This window comes from Denticeps clupeoides, unplaced genomic scaffold, assembly GCF_900700375.1.
Source record: "Denticeps clupeoides unplaced genomic scaffold, fDenClu1.1, whole genome shotgun sequence".
NCBI classification, from domain to species: Eukaryota; Metazoa; Chordata; class Actinopteri; order Clupeiformes; family Denticipitidae; genus Denticeps; species Denticeps clupeoides.
In genome coordinates, this window is record NW_021630083.1 from 1 (window position 1) to 22,160 (window position 22,160).

The 22,160-nt window shown below is 43.3% G+C and overlaps 3 protein-coding genes and 1 pseudogene across 4 annotated transcripts; 2 read left to right on the plus strand and 2 right to left on the minus strand.

Moving 5' to 3' along the window:
• Positions 1-522: 522 nt before the first annotated feature.
• Positions 523-2,409, plus strand: LOC114782461 (N-acetyllactosaminide beta-1,3-N-acetylglucosaminyltransferase 2-like; annotated as a pseudogene).
• On the minus strand, positions 2,353-4,721 carry LOC114782467 (probable RNA-binding protein EIF1AD). 2 transcript variants are annotated; one of them, XM_028968348.1, is made up of 5 exons: positions 4,570-4,721; positions 3,149-3,265; positions 2,958-3,066; positions 2,777-2,885; positions 2,353-2,703 (listed from the first exon to the last, which is right to left on the minus strand). In XM_028968348.1, exons 2-5 carry the CDS (start codon positions 3,233-3,235, stop codon positions 2,505-2,507), a joined length of 504 nt encoding a protein of 167 aa, XP_028824181.1. In that variant the 5' UTR covers positions 3,236-3,265; positions 4,570-4,721; the 3' UTR covers positions 2,353-2,504. The 2 variants fall into 2 exon arrangements, with proteins under 2 accessions (XP_028824181.1, XP_028824182.1); XM_028968349.1 differs by lacking the exon at positions 4,570-4,721 and adding an exon at positions 3,632-3,685.
• Positions 4,722-5,593: 872 nt separating this feature from the next.
• On the minus strand, positions 5,594-10,031 carry LOC114782417 (cathepsin F-like). Its single transcript, XM_028968264.1, is given in 16 exon segments — positions 5,594-6,188; positions 6,321-6,379; positions 6,477-6,567; positions 6,646-6,710; positions 6,808-6,927; positions 7,002-7,082; positions 7,157-7,253; positions 7,323-7,396; positions 7,399-7,470; positions 7,546-7,659; positions 7,785-7,857; positions 7,947-8,008; positions 8,224-8,305; positions 9,642-9,761; positions 9,857-9,943; positions 9,945-10,031. Coding segments are annotated over 16 exon segments (1,359 nt in total). The 3' UTR covers positions 5,594-6,113.
• Positions 10,032-11,286: 1,255 nt separating this feature from the next.
• LOC114782465 (seipin-like) lies at positions 11,287-18,487 on the plus strand. The gene is made up of 10 exons (XM_028968344.1): positions 11,287-11,470; positions 11,548-11,606; positions 12,147-12,451; positions 12,540-12,612; positions 12,704-12,847; positions 12,966-13,067; positions 17,367-17,464; positions 17,555-17,681; positions 17,774-17,867; positions 18,035-18,487. The coding sequence occupies exons 3-10, from the start codon at positions 12,177-12,179 to the stop codon at positions 18,226-18,228; spliced, it is 1,107 nt and encodes a 368-aa protein (XP_028824177.1). The 5' UTR covers positions 11,287-11,470; positions 11,548-11,606; positions 12,147-12,176; the 3' UTR covers positions 18,229-18,487.
• The last annotated feature ends 3,673 nt before the right edge of the window (positions 18,488-22,160 follow it).

A 22,160-nucleotide genomic window follows, 5' to 3' on the forward strand; every position in this document is an offset into this window, starting at 1 on the left:
AGTTTACGGTACATTAAATCTGTCTCGGTATTTAATGTATTCGTCCGGAGTTTACGGTACATTAAAGTCCTCGGTATTTAACTGGAGTTCGTTCATTATGTCTCGGTATTTAATTCGTCCGGAGTTTACGGTATTAAATCCGTCTCGGTATTTAATTCGTCCGGAGTTTGCGGTTCATTAAATCCGTCTCGGTATTTAATGTAATTCGTCCGGAGTTTACGGTACATTAAATCGTCTCGTATTTAATTCGTCCGGTTTACGGTACATTAAATCCGTCTCGTATTTAATTAGTCAGTTTAGCGGTACATTAAATCCGTCTCGTATTTAATGTAATTCGTCCGGAGTTTACGGTACATTAAATGTCTCGGTATTTAATTCGTCGGAGTTTAACATTGTCTCGACATTTGTAGTTTACGCTACATTAAATCCTCTCGGTACGTCCGGAGTTTACTACTTTCCGTCCGGATTTAATTCGTCCGGAGTTTACTGTACATTAAACAACTTTTCCTTTTTTCAGCCCTCATGGCTCTAAAGCGCCGCTTCGTCCTCGTCTGCTGCTGTCTGCCCTGCCTCGCCTTGGCCCTCTTCATCTACGTCACCTTGGCCGTCTGCCTGTCCATGTCCCCGGCCTACAACAGCCACCTGGTCCCGGTCAGCAGGTCCCTGCTGCTGCCCGACCACTTCGTGGCGCCCGGAGCCGCCACCAACGCCAGCTGTGCCTCCCGGCCGCTGGGAACCTTCTGGAAGGAGCGGGTGGACGAAGGAGGTCTGTGGAACTGGCTGCAGCACCTGCAGGACCGTCTGCACAACCCCATCCTCCGTCCACAGCTGGGACAGCGGAGAGTCCGCTTCCCCGTGAAGCAGCAGGACTGCGCCTGGGACGCGGTGACCGCCGCCCGTCTGCTGCTGCCGACTTCGCGGACCTGCCCGACCAGATGAGGGCCTTCACCCTGTCCATGGCCTGCCGGGACTTTCCCCTGATCCTGGACCAGCCGCAGCTGTGCGACGGGGGGCTGCAGGACCAGGCTGAAGCGCCGTTCCTCCTGCTCGCCATCAAGAGCCATCAGATGAACTTCGAGCGCCGCCACGTCATTCGGAGGACGTGGGGGCAAGACGGCGTGGTGAAGGGACAGAGGGGACAGCGGGGCGGCCTGGTGCGCAGGGTGTTCCTGGTGGCCGCTGACGATGAGATGGAAAACGGGATCCGGAACCGACTCCTGGAACTGGAAGGCGCCACGTACGGAGACATCCTGCTGTGGGACTTCCGGGACACGCTCTTCAACCTGACCCTGAAGAACGTCCTCTTCTGGAAGTGGTTCTCCGAGCGGTGCCACAGGGCGCACTTCGTCTTCAGCGCGGACGACGACGTCTTCGTTAGGACCCCGGCGCTCATCGACCACCTGCAGGAGGAGGAAGAGCGGCGTCCTGGGAAGATGAGCGACTTCATCATGGGGAACGTGATCCGCTTCGCTGCTCCGGTCCGGTGGATCAGCGAGTTCTTCGTTCCTGAGAGCTTCTACAAGGGTCTGTACCCGGTCTACCTGGCCGCGGAGGGACGTGTACTCGGGAACTCTGGCCTTGCGGCTCGGCCGCGTCTCGCAGAGGGTCCACCTCTACCCCATCGACTGCGTCTACCTGGGCATGTGCCTGGAGAGGCTGGGCGTGGTCCCCCGGCACAGTCCGGCCTTCCTCACCTTCGACTTCCACGAGAGCGAGGAGCAGAGCACCTGCGCCTACCGCACCATCCTGCTGGTCCACCGCCGCACCCCGGTCCAGGTCCTTCAGCTGTGGGACCAGGTCCAGGTCCAGGCTCCTCCGCTCGACTGCATCAACGCCTCCATCAGGGTGGAGCTTCTGAACGACCCTGAACCGACGCAGACGGGGGACCTCTGAAGGACCAGAACGTCCAATCATTCATCAGTATTCTACCAACTGCCCAGATGTTTATCTGGCACAGTAGAACCGTGTGAACGGGTTCTAGTTCTGCCAAGTCTTGTGGACATAAATTGAAGAGAGGAAGATATGGAGAGAACGTCTCCGCTCCTCTACTGAAGAGTGACGCCACAGGCTGGACGTTTGAACCTTCATGGGATTGGAAGATGAATTCCTGAAATTCCTGAATAATGTTCCGCCGGCGCCGGACGGACCGGTTCCAGCGGCGTGGGAGTTCACCACCCGGAAAGGACCCGTCTCGGTTCATTTCAGGTTCCATCGTCTGGAGGAGACAGTTTATGAAATAAAATCTGTTCTCCACCTTGATATTGTGGCACGGCGCGTGTCGCGTTTCATATAAAACCGCAATTTCTGATACCGGTAAATGTGCATCAACATACTTCTACAGAATCCGCTGTCTTTAAATTCAACAGATATTTATATTCATGACAAATAAAATGTTCTAAACGTTCTAAATTCATTTTCATCTGTCTGTCATTACAAAGAACAAGAACCTTCTAATTTACTCTACACATGCTATTTATTTTGTGGAAGTAGAATGACGGTTAAAGTCACTCGTCAGGCTCCTCCTCCTCCTCTTCATCATCATCAGAGTCCTCCTCGCTCTCACTGTAATGACAGTTTGTCCGGTTTGTGTTCACAAAAAGATCGCTGTCATCGCCCTCCTCCTCCTCCTCCTCGCCCTGTTCCTTTGCTTCCGTTCTTCCTCTCCGCCTGTCGTCCTCCTTCTGCTGGTTGAAGCCGTCCGGCCTGCCGGTGTGAAACAGGAAGTCGTGTAACGTGTAAAAGAACCCGCACCACGGCGGCGCCGGCAGGAACTCACCAGACTCCCAGCTTCTGTAGATGGTGGATGTGCTCTCTGTACAGGATGGAGCTGATCTCTCCTCTCACCTTGTCTCCTTCCTCGATAGGATCCATGATCACAAAGTGGCCTGCAGGAGGGTTTACGTTCTGAGCAGGTATTTCAGGCAATGATTTGGAGGAGATGAAAAGCACTTCCTCACCTCTCTTAATCCAGATGTTCTTACGGAACTTTGTGGGCATGCTGACCAGGAACTGCTCGCCGCCTGCGGTCACCACTTCGTGCAAGTTGTTACCAGGGCTGCCGACAACCTGCAGGGTGACAAGAATGACAGTAGGTGTCTGAAACGTGGTCCACACCGTGAAGGAGAATCCTGGTGGCTGAGGAACGCACCTTCACGACCTGCTGCTTCTCCGTGGGCCTGATGAAGTCGCAGAGAACCTCCTTCACGACATGTTTGCGTTTGGTGGCCTGAGACATTCTGCAAAACGTCAATTATTCGGTCTCCAGCTAAAAAAAAAAAAAAACAGGGGGCTGTATATATATATTAGAGGTGGGCATAGATTAATTTTCTTAATCTAGGGTTAATCTAGGGAATTAATCTAGATTAATCTAGAGTAAACAAAATTAATCTACATTAATCTAGATTAAAATGGCTCATTTGAATTCTGCCGAAGGTATTCAGAATATGTGTGCTACCCAAATAATGACTAGAAGTAAGTCTTTGAGAACGGGTTTCTCAAGCCAGGTGGCGCATTAGACCAGGGGCTCATCTCCTGTTTCCAAAATGCATCACAAACTACTTGAGAAAGCTGTTCTACTATGATAATTGGTGATGAAAATAAATGATCTTCAATAAGATGTACTTGTGTTTACCAACTGTTTATTCAGTTAAATAGCTGCATCCATGTTGCGATGTCACGTTTGATGTGGTAATTTCACAGTTCGAAGACTCGTTCTCGCCCCCTACAGTGCAATTCGGCTAGGTATACATCCGCGCTAAAATATCAAGGTGAAAGTCATCATAGTGTAGCGCTTCTTCTTCTGCGTTGTGGAATTTTTTGATTTCGTTTCTTGAACCACAAATGATGAGCTGACACCCAAGAGATTTTCTGTGCAAAGTGTATTCTGTACAAAAAGCAAGGTCGCGTCAGAACATCGCGTCTTTCTGCACCTCTCTCTACAATATACAGTATTAAAAGAACATAAGAAAAATATTCACAAAATAACACACATGCAAAATATTCCTAATATGTACATAAATTAAAATGAAAGAAATAACTTTTTGCACACAAAACCCCGCACACCTCTCACAACTCACGCCATGTGTCCAAGAGACCTGAACCGGGTCTCAAAAACAAAATAAAAGTCTTTAGAAAATAAGAAAATAAAAGACACAAGAAAGAAGAAATATACTTAAAAATCTAGTGTAACCATTTAACTCCGGCACAATAGCTTGCGTAGTATAGACCAGCTCCCAACACAACTTTGTGAATAGATTAAAGGCGATATTTTTTTATCGCCCGATAAGAGTCTCACGTTAACGCAGCACTTAACAGCCCACCACTAATTAATATATATATATATATATATATATATATATATATATATATATATATAGTAAACAGTATATAAAACGGTTTATATATGAAGGATGTGGAGGATTCGTCTCCTCTACAGCCTGTGCATGTGGTTCTAGAGCCTCTAGTCCTTCATCATGGTTCTGTTTAATAAAACAGGCTGCTGGACCCGTTCTACTGTCTCCATACGAGCCGCGGAAACGTCCACAGGCCACTAAATAAAAGAGACGTTACCTTTAAAATGCGTCTCTGGACGAACTTCACAACTTGCTGCATAAAATTACTCCAGAAACCCGCTGCAGGATTTATTTTTTAAAGAAACCCGTGACTATTGGGACGTGTAGAAACGCGTGGATTCGCTTCCTGTACGACAGTGACGTCATCACTCCTGGACATCGCTGAGGACTTTGGGTAATGGAGTCAATCCCGACAGAATGCTTCTAGTTATTTTATTGTGTCCATCTTATTGCATTTATTTGAATACAGGGGGATATTATCTATTAAATTAATAAATAGGCCATGTGTTATTCATGTTCACTTGTAAACTCAAAATCTATAGAAATCGAACGAGAATTGCTGGTGTCTTCCTCCTGTAAGTCGCTTTGGATAAAAGCGTCTGCAAAATAAAGTAAAGTAAAGTAAAGTAAAAGTAAAGAACTTAATATGCCAACTTTCTTAAAGCCAAATGAGGGACACTTTCTTGCAAGTGACGACGCTGCAGGACATACACTTTTTATCTAGAATTTCCAAAGACATTTAGTTTCAAATGTGCATGTGTCTGCTGATGACCACAGCCACTACCACCGTAACAACTAAAGCTTCAGGGATTTTCAAATGGACCTGTAGCATCATAATGTAGGGTCTGTCAAAGCCCATTGAGACATACTGTATGTGATTTTGGGTTATATAAGAAATAAATGCTGGTGTTGTTGTATGAGGGCCCGACATCATGCAGCATGTTTGGCATTTGCCAGAGAACACCAAGATTGGCAAATTTGTCACTGTGCTCTTCACAGATGAAAGTCTGGAGATGCTGTGGAGAATGTTTGCATGAGTTTTGCCTGCTTACAGGAATCTATTATTGGCCAGCGAGGCTGTGATTGGAACACGGGACTGGAGCTGCCCCGAAAGGGACAAATCAAAACCACCCATATTTCAGGATGTTCGGGATAATTTGGGACGGTTGGCCACCCGAGTCATTCTAGTTCTGCTGAAGCAGAAGTGAATTCATGTAGAAATGAAGAACACTGCACCGCAGGAGTAGGAATGGTGCAGTTTATTTCATTGCACTGTATTGAGACACAAACCATGAGATGCAAAAATTCTCAGTAAAATGCATCATTGTTTTAGTTTGACTACAGTCATGCAGCGTAATTCAGTGAAACATCATCATCACAAGCTAATTACAGCAGAACAAATCCACAGATTCGAAATATCGAAACACAGTAAAACATCTAATAACTAGTGCACCTATACTTCTAAATGCCAAATCATTTCCATGACTACACCTGAATGCAGTTCCAGCCTCAGTTTATAATGCTGTCAAGTCGTTAATAATTATTATTAAATAATTAACGTTTAAAACACATATCAACTAAAACATTACTTAAAAGAATTACTATGAATGCTATACAAAATCTAAATGTTAATAATTACCTAGAGAAGTGTCATGTTTGTGCTCTATGAAAGCTGTGAAAAGCACATGCTGAAATTTTGATGGAGGTAAATACTGCAGTCCAATGGAGTCCACTGTGTGTGTGTGTGTGTGTGTGTGTGTGTCAGTTAATCACTGCAGATGAGCACATTCTGTTGATCCCGCAGAGGCCATTTCCTCGGTACAGGTAGTAGTAACCCTGGAAAGACACAAATGAAGGACTATTATAATCCCATTTATGCATCATTTATACAGCCGCCACCCTGATCTGCATAATTATTCATCAGTACACTACTAAAATAGTCAGAGTATTTTATTCAATTCACCAGACCTGCTCTCCGTAGTCTTCTCCCCAGCTGTTCTTGATGGCCCAGAACGGAACACCCTTCCCTGCGAACACACAGCGTGTCGTAGTGATTCGATTCATGGAATAGAATGTAGTAAAGGTCAGTAAAGGTCAAAGGCAAATCTGAATTCTGTTACTCACTTTCTCCAAAACCAACGAGTAACACAGCATGGTCAATCATCCAGGGATTACAGAAGATCTTCAGAGGGTGGGAGACTCCCTTCCTGTAGAACTATGAGACAGACAGGGTACCGGTGGAACCATTTAGATCCCGCTGTAAAAGAACTAGAACAGCGGAACGTATTTTTACCTGCATGGCAAAAGCATTCAGGGCAGCAGACACTGGACCATTTTCAGCCAGCCAGGCAGCAATCTCTGCAGAAAAAGGACCACAGACCTTCATCACGACACCAGCATGGTGAACCAACCACAGAACCTGGCCGCCGATGGAGACTAGACCAGATCTGCTCACCACTCTCATCTTTGGCCAGTTCCACCGAGCTGTTGATGTAGACGGCCACCTTCCCGCTGGAGAAGCTGCAGTGCTGTTTATGTCCCGTGTAGCTGTAGTCCGTCTCCGTCTCCACGCCTCCTGCAAAGGAACGTGCACGTGGTGACCAGCTCTGAACCAACACGTTCTACAGGAATCCCAGGGTTCATCCTCACCCAGGTTCTCAATGGCTTCATACGCATTGGAGGGCAGGCCGCCCCCGCAGGCCTGGTCCAGCCTATCACAGTCCACCAGCTCTGTCAGCAACAAAAATGAAAGGTCAAGGGTCATGTCGCATCTGTGTGTGTGTGTGTGTGTGTGTAGTCCTCACCTTGCTCAGAAAGGGACAGAAGGCTCCCTCTCTTCAGGAACCACTGACCCTCGATGTTCCCAATCACAGAGAACGCCCAGCAAGAACCACACATGCCCTACACATACAAATAAAACATTATTACAGCCACACAGGAACCCCTGACCCCCGACCCCCGACCCCTGACCTGGTTCTTGATCGGCCCAACGGCACCATGATCTCTCCAGTCCCAGCTGCAGGGCGGGGTCTTCTGGGCCGGGCCGCTGGCTTGAGGGGGCGCTGAAGAGCCCACTGGCTCAGAAGGGGGTTCAGGTACGACATCCTGAATTCATCCTCTGCAGAGAGGAAGAGGAGAAGCGTGTTACATCCATCTGGTACACACACAGACACACACACACACACACACACACCCGTCAGGTCGCTGAACTTGGTGACCCCGTACTCGGCTGTCCCCTGCTCCAGTGACTGTAGGGTTTGTGCCGTCTTCAGATTCTGCTTGAAAATCCGCAGCCGTTTCTCAGTCTCTGTGTAAGTCAGAGGTCAAAGGTTAAAATCCCCATATAGAAATTCTAAGATAAGATAAATCTTTTATTGTCAGCGTCACTTTTCAAGGAACAACGAGATGTAAAGGTGCATTGGAGAAACTCACCCTCCTGACTGCTGTAGGTTCGGTTATGTTTTTCCATAAATTCTTTAAACAAAGTCAGCAATTCCAGAGACTCCTAATGAAGATCAGAAGCAGGGATTTCTAGATGAACCCATGTGACCTGCAGCATGACCTTTCATGCAGAGATCTGAAAGATCATCTCACCTGTGAAGGTTCACTGACAGACAGCGGGACAGAAGCCATTTTTCTTGGTTCTTTAGGAGGAACTGGAGAGAAGAGAACATCAGGACACTGTACACCAGGCTGAAACTCCAGCTCCATAATCCAGAAATGCTGAGCAGGTTCAGTGAAGACCCCATGGAGCTGATATGCTGTATTTACGCCCAGAGCGAAGTTACGGGGTCGTTACAGGGACAGTCGCCCGACGGTAGTAAGCGGGGTTTGAACCTGAGACTAGGCTACTACCACCACCAGTACTCACCTGCAGGTTGGCATTTCTGCTTGACCAGGGTGGACTTGCTCTGCCACGGGACGTCCCACACCTCAAACACACACACCTCCATCTGTAGAACAGGAAGACACCCGGTGTGTTTCACTCATGAAAACTGTTCACTGGTTCTCGGTCTTGTCTTGGTTTCGACGTCTGTGTGGACAACACCGTACCCACCATCGGCTGCAGACACCCCCGCCCCCACTGCCGTCCCACCTCACCAACTAACACTGCTCACCACCCCCAAACACAACGTCCAGTACGCGTCCAGCACACGGCTCCAGCATGTCTGCCCAACCATCCATGGTCAGGACGGGACTGAGGAGGCCGCCAGGTCCACACGCCATCAGATCAACTGTGTGCAGTGATGGAGCGCATGTTCAACCAGAAGCTCTGGAAAACCCACACAAGAGAGACCTGGCTGGTTCTGGCGCAGATACGGTCCTGGTGAGCTCATCACTGGACCCACTTCCGTCTGCCTACCAGCCTGGCAGTGGATGTGGAACATACCCTCATTCACCTTGATTTGATTTTGATGAGTGATGACACGCAGCCACGCCTCTTTTTTTCTCTACAGCTGATTTGGGTAATGTGATGCAATTCTAGCCCTAGTCTGTTTCCGCTTCTTGGTACCCTCAAGTTCGGCAGGTATGTGTCTTGGTCCCTGAGACCCTCAGGTCTCTGTTTAGGGGGTCTAGACTACAACACTACTGATCTGTGCAGCCAAGTTCTGCTGAATCATCAAAACAGTCACGCGCCGCCGATAAATAGTCATGTGACCGACTCTGGGTCTGTATGTGGGAGATATTATTCATCAAAATCCCAGTCACATGCTGCACGGCACCATGGGCTGGATCAACACACCAGCAGAGGGTCCCGCACCAGTGGGTCCCACACCAGTGGGTCCCGCACCAGGATCCTCTAAAACTTGATTATTATCAAATAAAAAGAACAGTTAATTCGTTAACATTAGGGTTTGTATATATGTGTGTGTGTAAGTGGGTGTGTGTGTTCGTGTATGAATGTGTTCCTGTGTGTGTGTACGTGTGTGTGTGTGTACGTGTATGAATGTGAGTGTGTTCGTGTATGAATGTGTTCCTGTGTTTGTACGTGTGTGTGTACGAGTATGAATGTGTGAGTGTGTGTGCGTTCGTGTATGAATGTGTTCCTGTGTTTGTACGTGTGTGTGTACGAGTATGAATGTGTGAGTGTGTGTGCGTTCGTGTATGAATGTGTTCCTGTGTGTGTGTGTGTGTGTGTACGAGTATGAATGTGTGAGTGTGTGTGCGTTCGTGTATGAATGTGTTCCCGTGTGTGTGTGTGTGTGTGTACGTGTGTGTGCGTGTGTACGAGTATGAATGTGTGTGTGTGTGTGTGTGTGTGTGTGTGTGAGTGAGTGTGTGTTTCACCTTGAGTTTTTGAGGTTCTGACGTGAACGCACAGCCATCAGAAACACCGAGTTGTGAGTTCTTCTTACACATCGTGTTTCCAATCTCGACTGTAATTCTGTATTTTACACCTTTAACCAGCTGCAACAAACAAACACACCGACACACACATTTACTGACGCAGCACACGCAAAACTGCTTTCACAGCGGTCCGCTCTCCTGCCCTCCCGGTTTACCTGTTTGGTGGCGGATATAAAACCCTTGATGACCCTCCGGATGGTCGCTGCGTTGGATCCCCGGTTGTATCGCTCCTCAGCGAACCGGGACGGCTTTCACCACCCCGGGGTCGGACTCCTGGAGGCGGACGGGCGGAACCGGAGCTCCGACACCGGGCCGAGGCAGAGGATCCATCCGGGCCGAAGGCTGCGGCCAAGCGCGGCCAGGACCAAGCAGCAAGGCCGCGGGGGTGACAGTGGCAGCGGCGGGCGGCCATTGTTCAAAATTAAATTAATTTCTAATTCAATTTCACTGCCGGCGCTAAAATACCCGCGACCTACAAATACAACAACAACAACAACAGCGGCCTGGCAGCTACGGGGCCGGTGATTGGACGGGAGGCGGGGGGCGGGGCCTGTGGAACCGGGTTGCCAGATTGAAAACAAAATACGTGACGTTCTCTCTCACGTGACCTCACTTTCCAGAAGCGCTCAGTCCGGACACACACTCACACACACCATTCAATCACACACTCACTAACACACAAAATTTAATCACATACACATTCAATCACACTCACAAACACACAACATCTTCTGCTCCACAAACTTTCTGAACTCTAACACACACACACACACACACACAAAATAAAAAAATTGACCATGCACCAGTCACTCTGTGCAGCATTGGTCTGCCAACTACCTCACTTTGTCACTTTTACACTTACAATCTCTGTTGCACTACATTGTTCACCTCTCCACCATGTGCCCTTATTTGTATATTGTGTTTTTTTATACATTTGCTTATTTTTATACCCTTGTATTTAATGTTACTGTTTGTATGTTACTTGTAAGCACCATGGGTCTGAGAGTAACGCAATTTCAATTCTCTGTATGTCCTGTACATGTGGCAGAATTGACAATAAGGCTGACTTTGACTTGACTTGGCTTTGATTTTTTTATAGTCACCAGTGTAATAATTTTTTACAGTGTAAACAATGCAAGGATTCACCCAGGGCAGGGCTCCACACACACTATTCAGTCACACACACAGGGAGAGCATGTAAACTCCAACTCCGGGATTCAAACTGACAACCTACGCCGCAAACCACCATGTCACTGTGTGACACCCTATGGGTGACATTAACATTAAAACCACAAATAAAGGTCTGGAAAGGCCTGAGCATGAATACTTTTTCAACTGTGATTTAATCTAAATCTTCCGAGGTCTCTAATAACGTTGCCAGTCAGTGTGTAAATACACTTGTGTAAAAGTTGATCATACCCATTAAAAAATACAGCCACGCCCTTTTCCCAAATTGCACAGGTCATTTCCTAATCCAGTTTCCCGATGAAATTAACTTGGCCACGCCCACCCACCCATCCCGGGGTTTCTGATAAAGTTTTCTGCCCCAGTTCCCTCCTCTTCTGTCAACTGTCCAAATGTTTCGTCCTCCACCGCCTGCTCACCATGATGAATCGGCCATTAGAAGCATGTAGAACAACAAGGCGTGGCTTGCACTTGGGGACGTTTGGTAAATGTCCTGTTCTGGAGGAACTTGGCCCACAAATCGTGTGAAGAGTCAAGCGTTTCAACATCGAGACACTCACTGTTCAGCTCCACATTTCACATTGGTGAGTTTATTTTTAACCGCCATGACAAGAGATTTTGGGGCTTTGATTTCAGCTTTAGATCATTTTTATTCTGTTAGGAGCAGAAGACTGGGCATCACATCATCATCAGAAGTTGACGGAACATCTGAAGCTGAAGGTAAATGTTTGACCTCTCACCTTGTGCCTTGCTTTGTAAATGCTGTATACTATAAATAGCATGAAAAGTCATTTATAGTTTTTTACCACAATGTCACTTCAAGGTGGAGTTTTTATTTCCTGGATAAATGAGATTATGTGTGACTCCTGTCAGCCGATGAATTCTGTGGTTCATTATGCGAAGTCCGGAGCCGTAGATGTTCCACAATGCAGGATTTTTACTTGCAGATGTCGCTGACAGGCCAGTAAGACATAGGGAATCGTCCAGGCGTTTGGTGAACATTCCTTTCTCCTCGTTGGGTCATTTGATGTTGTTTTCTGCTGGATGACGCTGTGGTTGTACGTTCCGCTCCACACAAGCATTTTCTTGGAAGGACTGTGGCTTCTCCACATTTCGGACATTACCAGTTGGACAATCGTTCCCTTCAAACCATCTTCAGATATCAGTCACTGGCTGATTTCACGGCCTGTTCCTGCGTCCTGTCACATGTTCATCCACAACTCATCTGCATGTCCGTTCCTCCCTGTTCTTCTCCGTCAGAGGTAAAGAAGTGCGGTGTGTGTGGCCCCAATGGCGAGCTACAAGATGGAGTCTGAAGTGGAGGACGCGGACCCGCGGCCGCCCACCGCAGAGGAGCTGGTAGGCCAGGTGGGGGCGCTGGTGCAGAGGGTGCAGGACGCGGGCCGCCAGCTGCTCCTCCGCCTGTGGCAGGGGGCGCTCCAGCTGGCGCTGCTGATGTTGCTGCTGACGCTGCTGCTGTGGGTGGCGGCTTTCCTCTACGGGAGTTTTTATTACTCGTACATGCCCACGCCCAGCTACAGCGCACCGGTGCACTTCTTCTACAGGTGTGTACGCGCGCGAGTGTGCCGCAGGGGGCGCTGCGGCCTCCCTCTCAGGATGAGTTGTAATGAGTTCATGTTAATTACCCCTCAGTGCGGAGTGTGACTCCGCCATCTGCTCCTTCCCTCGAGCCAACATCTCATTGCTCCAAGATGGTCAGAAACAGGTACCTCGTGTCTTCACCTGATTCCTGGAGAGATCCTCAACGATGCTGCTCTGTAATGGTGAGAGCTGCTCTTTCTTGCTGCCCATGCTAGGTGATGACGTACGGTCAGCCCTATCGCATCTCCCTGCACCTGGACATGCCAGAGTCGCCAGCCAATCAGAATTTAGGGATGTTCATGGTGAAAATGTCATGTTACAGCCATGGTGGCAAAGTAATCAGCACTTCCGCTCGATCTGTGAGTTTATAGGCACACAACACATATTCACGTACAGGTCAGAGGTCACACACTCTGATCTCGCTTGAACCTTCACCTGTAGACATGCTGCATTACCGCTTCCTCCTCCCTGCTGCAGTCTGTGGGCACCTTGCTCTTCTCTCCTCTCCTGCTGACGGGGGTGACTGAACAGAAGCAGGTGGTCACCATTGAGCTCTTCTCTGCCTACAGGGAGAATGCAGTAAGTAGCCGCTCTTCCTATATACATGAGGAGTGGTGGGTACAGTAGTTCTAGTCGGGATATGGTGGTAGAGTTTGATAGGGGTGTATGGGGTTGTAATGGGGGTGATAACTCCCCCTTCCAGAACAACCTGAGAGGTGATGGTGTGCAGGGATGAAGACACAGAGGTGGTTGGAAAGAATCCAAAAACACAAAAAGGGAAAAAAAAATCACGATGACAAATATATACAAAAATAAATAAATCAGCAAAACAAAACCTGCCAGGTGTTCAGGCTTGTCGCTACCTGATTGGAGTGCGCATGCCCAAAAATACATCTTCTTTCTGATTCTCTTCCTGCTTGAATCTCGAATCTTGAACTCTGTTCAAGGTAATCAAGGTGTTTATTATGGGGTTGTGTATGGGGTACAGTAGATCTAGTAAGGTTTGAGTAGCAGGGTTTGTTGGTAGGGTTTGAGTAGTTGTGTATGGGGTACAGTAGATGTAGTAAGGTTTGATTAGTTGTGTATGGGGTAGAGTAGATTTAGTAAGGTTTGAGTAGTTATGTATGCGGTACTGCAGATCTAGTAAGGTTTGAGTAGTTGTGTATGGGGTACAGTAGATGTAGTAAGGTTTGATTAGTTGTGTATGGGGTAGAGTAGATTTAGTAAGGTTTGAGTAGCAGGGTTTGTTGGTAGGGTTTGAGTAGTTGTGTATGGGGTACAGTAGATATAGTAAGGTTTGATTAGTTGTGTATGAGGTAGAGTAGATTTAGTAAGGTTTGAGTAGCAGGGTTTGTTGGTAGGGTTTGAGTAGTTGTGTATGGGGTACAGTAGATGTAGTAAGGTTTGATTGTTGTGTATGGGGTACAGTAGATTTAGTAAGGTTTGAGTAGTTGTGTATGGGGTACAGTAGATCTAGTAAGGTTTGAGTAGTTATGTATGCGGTACTGTAGATCTAGTAAGGTTTGAGTAGTTGTGTATGGGGTACAGTAGTAGATGTAGTAAGGTTTGATTAGTTGTGTATGGGGTAGAGTAGATTTAGTAAGGTTTGAGTAGCAGGGTTTGTTGGTAGGGTTTGAATAGTTGTGTATGGGGTACAGTAGATTTAGTAAGATTTGAGTAGTTGTGTATGGGGTACAGTAGATCTAGTAAGGTTTGAGTAGTTATGTATGCGGTACTGTAGATCTAGTAAGGTTTGATTGTTGTGTATGGGGTACTGTAGATGTAGTAAGGTTTGATTAGTTGTGTATGGGGTAGAGTAGATTTAGTAAGGTTTGAGTAGCAGGGTTTGTTGGTAGGGTTTGAGTAGTTGTGTATGGGGTACAGTAGATGTAGTAAGGTTTGATTGTTGTGTATGGGGTACAGTAGATTTAGTAAGGTTTGAGTAGTTGTGTATGGGGTACAGTAGATCTAGTAAGGTTTGAGTAGTTATGTATGCGGTACTGTAGATCTAGTAAGGTTTGAGTAGTTGTGTATGGGGTACAGTAGATGTAGTAAGGTTTGATTAGTTGTGTATGGGGTAGAGTAGATTTAGTAAGGTTTGAGTAGCAGGGTTTGTTGGTAGGGTTTGAATAGTTGTGTATGGAGTACAGTAGATTTAGTAAGGTTTGAGTAGTTGTGTATGGGGTACAGTAGATCTAGTAAGGTTTGAGTAGTTATGTATGCGGTACTGTAGATCTAGTAAGGTTTGATTGTTGTGTATGGGGTACAGTAGATGTAGTAAGGTTTGATTAGTTGTGTATGGGGTAGAGTAGATTTAGTAAGGTTTGAGTAGCCGGGTTTGTTGGTAGGGTTTGAGTAGTTGTGTATGGGGTACAGAAGATCTAGTAAGGTTTGAGTAGTTGTGTATGGGGTATTGTAGATGTAGTAAAATTGAGTAGTTATGTATGCGGTACTGTAGATCTAGTAAGGTTTGAGTAGTTTTGTATGGGGTACAGTAGATGTAGTAAGGTTTGATTAGTCGTGTATGGGGTAGAGTAGATTTAGTAAGGTTTGAGTAGCAGGGTTTGTTGGTAGGGTTTGAGTAGTTGTGTATGGGGTACAGTAGATCTAGTAAGGTTTGAGTAGTTGTGTATGGGGTACAGTAGATCTAGTAAGGTTTGAGTAGTTATGTATGCGGTACTGTAGATCTAGTAAGGTTTGAGTAGTTGTGTATGGGGTACAGTAGATGTAGTAAGGTTTGATTGTTGTGTATGGGGTACAGTAGATTTAGTAAGGTTTGAGTAGTTGTGTATGGGGTACAGTAGATCTAGTAAGGTTTGAGTAGTTATGTATGCGGTACTGTAGATGTAGTAAGGTTTGAGTAGTTGTGTATGGGGTACAGTAGATCTAGTAAGGTTTGAGTAGTTATGTATGCGGTACTGTAGATGTAGTAAGGTTTGAGTAGTTATGTATGCGGTACTGTAGATCTAGTAAGGTTTGAGTAGTTTTGTATGGGGTACAGTAGATGTAGTAAGGTTTGATTAGTCGTGTATGGGGTAGAGTAGATTTAGTAAGGTTTGAGTAGCAGGGTTTGTTGGTAGGGTTTGAGTAGTTGTGTATGGGGTACAGTAGATCTAGTAAGGTTTGAGTAGTTGTGTATGGGGTACAGTAGATCTAGTAAGGTTTGAGTAGTTATGTATGCGGTACTGTAGATCTAGTAAGGTTTGAGTAGTTGTGTATGGGGTACAGTAGATGTAGTAAGGTTTGATTGTTGTGTATGGGGTACAGTAGATGTAGTAAGGTTTGAGTAGTTGTGTATGGGGTACAGTAGATCTAGTAAGGTTTGAGTAGTTATGTATGCGGTACTGTAGATGTAGTAAGGTTTGAGTAGTTGTGTATGGGGTACAGTAGATCTAGTAAGGTTTGAGTAGTTATGTATGCGGTACTGTAGATGTAGTAAGGTTTGAGTAGTTGTGTATGGGGTACAGTAGATCTAGTAAGGTTTGAGTAGTTATGTATGCGGTACTGTAGATGTAGTAAGGTTTGAGTAGTTATGTATGCGGTACTGTAGATCTAGTAAGGTTTGAGTAGTTATGTATGGGGTACAGTAGATGTAGTAAGGTTTGAGTAGTTATGTATGGGGTACAGTAGATTTAGTAAGGTTTGAGTAGTTGTGTATGTGGTACTGTAGATGTAGTAAGGTTTGAGTAGTTGTGTATGGGGTACTGTAGATGTAGTAAGGTTTGAGTAGTTGTGTATGGGGTACAGTAGATCTAGTAAGGTTTGAGTAGTTATGTATGCGGTACTGTAGATGTAGTAAGGTTTGAGTAGTTGTGTATGGGGTACAGTAGATCTAGTAAGGTTTGAGTAGTTGTGTATGGGGTACAGTAGATGTAGTAAGGTTTGATTGTTGTGTATGGGGTACAGTAGATTTAGTAAGGTTTGAGTAGTTGTGTATGGGGTACAGTAGATCTAGTAAGGTTTGAGTAGTTATGTATGCGGTACTGTAGATCTAGTAAGGTTTGAGTAGTTGTGTATGGGGTACAGTAGATTTAGTAAGGTTTGAGTAGTTATGTACGCGGTACTGTAGATCTAGTAAGGTCTACAGGTTTGATTAGTCGTGTATGGGGTAGAGTAGGTTTAGTAAGGTTTGAGTAGCAGGGTTTGTTGGTAGGGTTTGAGTAGTTGTGTTTGGGGTACAGTAGATGTAGTAAGGTTTGATTGTTGTGTATGGGGTACAGTAGATTTAGTAAGGTTTGAGTAGTTGTGTATGGGGTACAGTAGATCTAGTAAGGTTTGAGTAGTTATGTATGCGGTACTGTAGATGTAGTAAGGTTTGAGTAGTTGTGTATGGGGTACAGTAGATCTAGTAAGGTTTGAGTAGTTGTGTATGGGGTACAGTAGATGTAGTAAGGTTTGATTGTTGTGTATGGGGTACAGTAGATTTAGTAAGGTTTGAGTAGTTGTGTATGGGGTACAGTAGATCTAGTAAGGTTTGAGTAGTTATGTATGCGGTACTGTAGATCTAGTAAGGTTTGATTGTTGTGTATGGGGTACAGTAGATTTAGTAAGGTTTGAGTAGTTGTGTATGGGGTACAGTAGATCTAGTAAGGTTTGAGTAGTTATGTATGCGGTACTGTAGATGTAGTAAGGTTTGAGTAGTTGTGTATGGGGTACAGTAGATCTAGTAAGGTTTGAGTAGTTATGTATGCGGTACTGTAGATGTAGTAAGGTTTGAGTAGTTGTGTATGGGGTACAGTAGATCTAGTAAGGTTTGAGTAGTTATGTATGCGGTACTGTAGATGTAGTAAGGTTTGAGTAGTTGTGTATGGGGTACAGTAGATCTAGTAAAGTTTGGGTAGCAGCTGATTAGTCAGCTGAGTGCTCTGTGTTCCTCAGTACCTTCCCACGGTTGGAGTCGTGGTGGAGCTCCAGTCTCAGAGGGTGCAGATCTACTCCGCTGTACTTCTGGTCCACGCCCACTTCACTGGCATCAGGTGACACACACAGTGATTTATGTGAGTGTGTTTTGTTTAATTTGCCCTACAGTTCTGCTAAACTGTTTGTGTGTGTGTGTTTGGTGGCAGATACGTCCTGTACCAGTTCCCTGGCCTGTCAGCACTTCTGGGTGTGGCCAGTAACTTTGGCTTCCTCAGTTTACTCATCCTACTCAGCTCTGCCCAGTTCAGCTGGAGACGATTTGTTTCTGCTCCGGTACACACACACACACACACACACCTTTACGGTGTCTTGCACTAAACCAGGTTCATTGTGTGTGTGTATGTGTGCACATGTGTGTGTCTCAGGTCAGGGACCTGAGTCGTTTGGTGACCCATCAACATGACAGGAGTGAAGATGTTGCCATGGTTACAGATCTGCGTGCTAATAACGGTCACACAGGTAAACCGATGAATTAGTGTTGTGGTCTACACATGAGAGCAGGCTTGTCATCATCATCATCATCATCTTCAGCTGTTTGTTGTTCGTGGCCTCTTGTTGTGTGGAACGTTGGTGAACATGGCTGTTATGTTCTGTGTTTTAGTTGACTGAAATGGAATCAATTTCAGGTGATGAAAATGTGCCTGATGCCCAGTCTACTGACGAGCAGGGGACCGGTTCTGCAGGACAGGGGTCTGAAGTGGAGACCACAAGTTCTGTTAGTGAGGAGACGCCATGTGACGTGAATGTCGAGGAGACGGACGCTGCAGTTTTCTGTAGTTCCCCCCCACGACCTGAAGAGGTCAACTGCATCATTTCCTGAGGGCCGCCCATCAATGATATTAACGCTTCCTTCTACGCTGACTACATTACAGCAGAACATGGTTTTTACTGTTTACAACAAAGATAATTACCAAATAACAATTATTGATATGAGTGCTGGGTGCCTTCTATCATCTCCAAAAAAATGCACTTTCCAGTACTCTATGTGCTCCATGTACACACTCACACACATGCAGGGTGAACGTGAATGATTCTGTTTTCATCAATAAAATTCATAAGAGGCTCAGTGTTGACGGTAACAGCTGGATTTGCATTTGATTTTCATTCATTTGGGAGGTTGTTGGAGGAACTGCTGAGGATTTGTTTATGCAGCAACAACTTTTCACGCAACTTCACTCAACAATATACAGTTACAACCGTATATACGATTACAGAAACAATTTAAACAAACACAACTATATACACAATTACAACAACCGTATATACGATTACAGCAACAATACAAACAAATATAACAATATACACAATTACGACAACAACCGTATTCACGATTACAGCAACAATTCAAACAAATACAACTATATACACAATTACAACAACCGTATATACGATTACAGCAACAATACAAACAAACATAACTATATCAACAATACAACAAATACAACAATACCATATACACAATTAAAGCAACAATTCAAAGGGTGGTAGTAGCCTAGTGGGTAAGACACTCGCCTGTGAACCAGAAGACCCGGGTTCAAATCCCGCTTACTACCATTGTGTCCCTGAGCAAGACACTTAACCTTAAGTTGCTCCAGGGAGACTGTCCCTGTTAATACTGATTGTAAGTCGCTCTGGATAAGGGCGTCTGATAAATGCTGTAAATGTAAATGTAAATACAACAATATACACAATTACAACAACAACCGTATATATTATTACAGCAACAATTCAAACAAATACAACAATATACACAATTACAACAACCATTTACATTTTACATTTTTACAACCGTATATACGATTACAGCAACAATTCAAACAAATACAAATATACACAATTAAAACAACAACTGTATATACAATTACAGCAACAATATAAACAAATACAACTATATACACAATTACAACAACCGTATATACGATTACAGCAACAATACAAACAAATATAACAATATACACAAGTACGACAACAACCGTATTCACGATTACAGCAACAATTCAAACAAATACAACAATATACACAATTACAACCGTATTTACGATTACAGAAACAATACAACAAATACAACTATATACACAATTACAACAACCGTATATACGATTACAGCAACAATACAAACAAATATAACAATATACACAATTACGACAACAACCGTATTCACGATTACAGCAACAATTCAAACAAACACAACTATATACACAATTACAACAACCGTATTTACGATTACAGAAACAATACAAACAAACACAACTATATCAACAATACAACAAATACAACAATACCATATACACAATTAAAGCAACAATTCAAACAAATACAACAATATACACAATTACAACAACAACCGTATATATGATTACAGCAACAATTCAAAACAAATACAACAATATACACAATTACAACAACCATTTACATTTTACATTTTTACAACCGTATATACGATTACAGCAACAATTCAAACAAATACAAAATATACACAATTAAAACAACAACTGTATATACAATTACAGCAACAATATAACAAATACAAAATATACACAATTACAACAACAACCGTATATACGATTACAGCAACAATACAAACAAATATAGCAATATACACAATTACGACAACAACCGTATTCACGATTACAGCAACAATTCAAACAAATACAACAATATACACAATTACAACCGTATTTACGATTACAGAAACAATACAAACAAATACAACTATATCAAAAATACAACAATACAACAAATACAACAATACCATATACACAATTAAAGCAACAATTCAAACAAATACAACAATATACACAATTACAACAACAACCGTATATATGATTACAGCAACAATTCAAACAAATACAACTATATACACAATTACAACAACCGTATATACGATTACATTAACAATACAAACAAATATAACAATATACACAATTACGACAACAACCGTATTCACGATTACAGCAACAATTCAAACAAACACAACTATATACACAATTACAACAACCGTATTTACGATTACAGAAACAATACAAACAAACACAACTATATCAACAATACAACAAATACAACAATACCATATACACAATTAAAGCAACAATTCAAAGGGTGGTAGTAGCCTAGTGGGTAAGACACTCGCCTGTGAACCAGAAGACCCGGGTTCAAATCCCGCTTACTACCATTGTGTCCCTGAGCAAGACACTTAACCTTAAGTTGCTCCAGGGAGACTGTCCCTGTTAATACTGATTGTAAGTCGCTCTGGATAAGGGCGTCTGATAAATGCTGTAAATGTAAATGTAAATACAACAATATACACAATTACAACAACAACCGTATATATTATTACAGCAACAATTCAAACAAATACAACAATATACACAATTACAACAACCATTTACATTTTACATTTTTACAACCGTATATACGATTACAGCAACAATTCAAACAAATACAACAATATACACAATTAAAACAACAACTGTATATACAATTACAGCAACAATATAAACAAATACAACTATATACACAATTACAACAACCGTATATACGATTACAGCAACAATACAAACAAATATAACAATATACACAAGTACGACAACAACCGTATTCACGATTACAGCAACAATTCAAACAAATACAACAATATACACAATTACAACCGTATTTACGATTACAGAAACAATACAAACAAACACAACTATATACACAATTACAACAACCGTATATACGATTACAGCAACAATACAAACAAATATAACAATATACACAATTACGACAACAACCGTATTCACGATTACAGCAACAATTCAAACAAACACAACTATATACACAATTACAACAACCGTATTTACGATTACAGAAACAATACAAACAAACACAACTATATCAACAATACAACAAATACAACAATACCATATACACAATTAAAGCAACAATTCAAACAAATACAACAATATACACAATTACAACAACAACCGTATATATGATTACAGCAACAATTCAAACAAATACAACAATATACACAATTACAACAACCATTTACATTTTACATTTTTACAACCGTATATACGATTACAGCAACAATTCAAACAAATACAAAATATACACAATTAAAACAACAACTGTATATACAATTACAGCAACAATATAAACAAATACAACTATATACACAATTACAACAACCGTATATACGATTACAGCAACAATACAAACAAATATAGCAATATACACAATTACGACAACAACCGTATTCACGATTACAGCAACAATTCAAACAAATACAACAATATACACAATTACAACCGTATTTACGATTACAGAAACAATACAAACAAATACAACTATATCAAAAATACAACAATACAACAAATACAACAATACCATATACACAATTAAAGCAACAATTCAAACAAATACAACAATATACACAATTACAACAACAACCGTATATATGATTACAGCAACAATTCAAACAAATACAACTATATACACAATTACAACAACCGTATATACGATTACATTAACAATACAAACAAATATAACAATATACACAATTACGACAACAACCGTATTCACGATTACAGCAACAATTCAAACAAATACAACAATATACACAATTACAACCGTATTTACGATTACAGAAACAATACAAACAAATACAACTATATCAAAAATACAACAATACAACAAATACAACAATACCATATACACAATTAAAGCAACAATTCAAACAAATACAACAATATACACTATTACAACAAC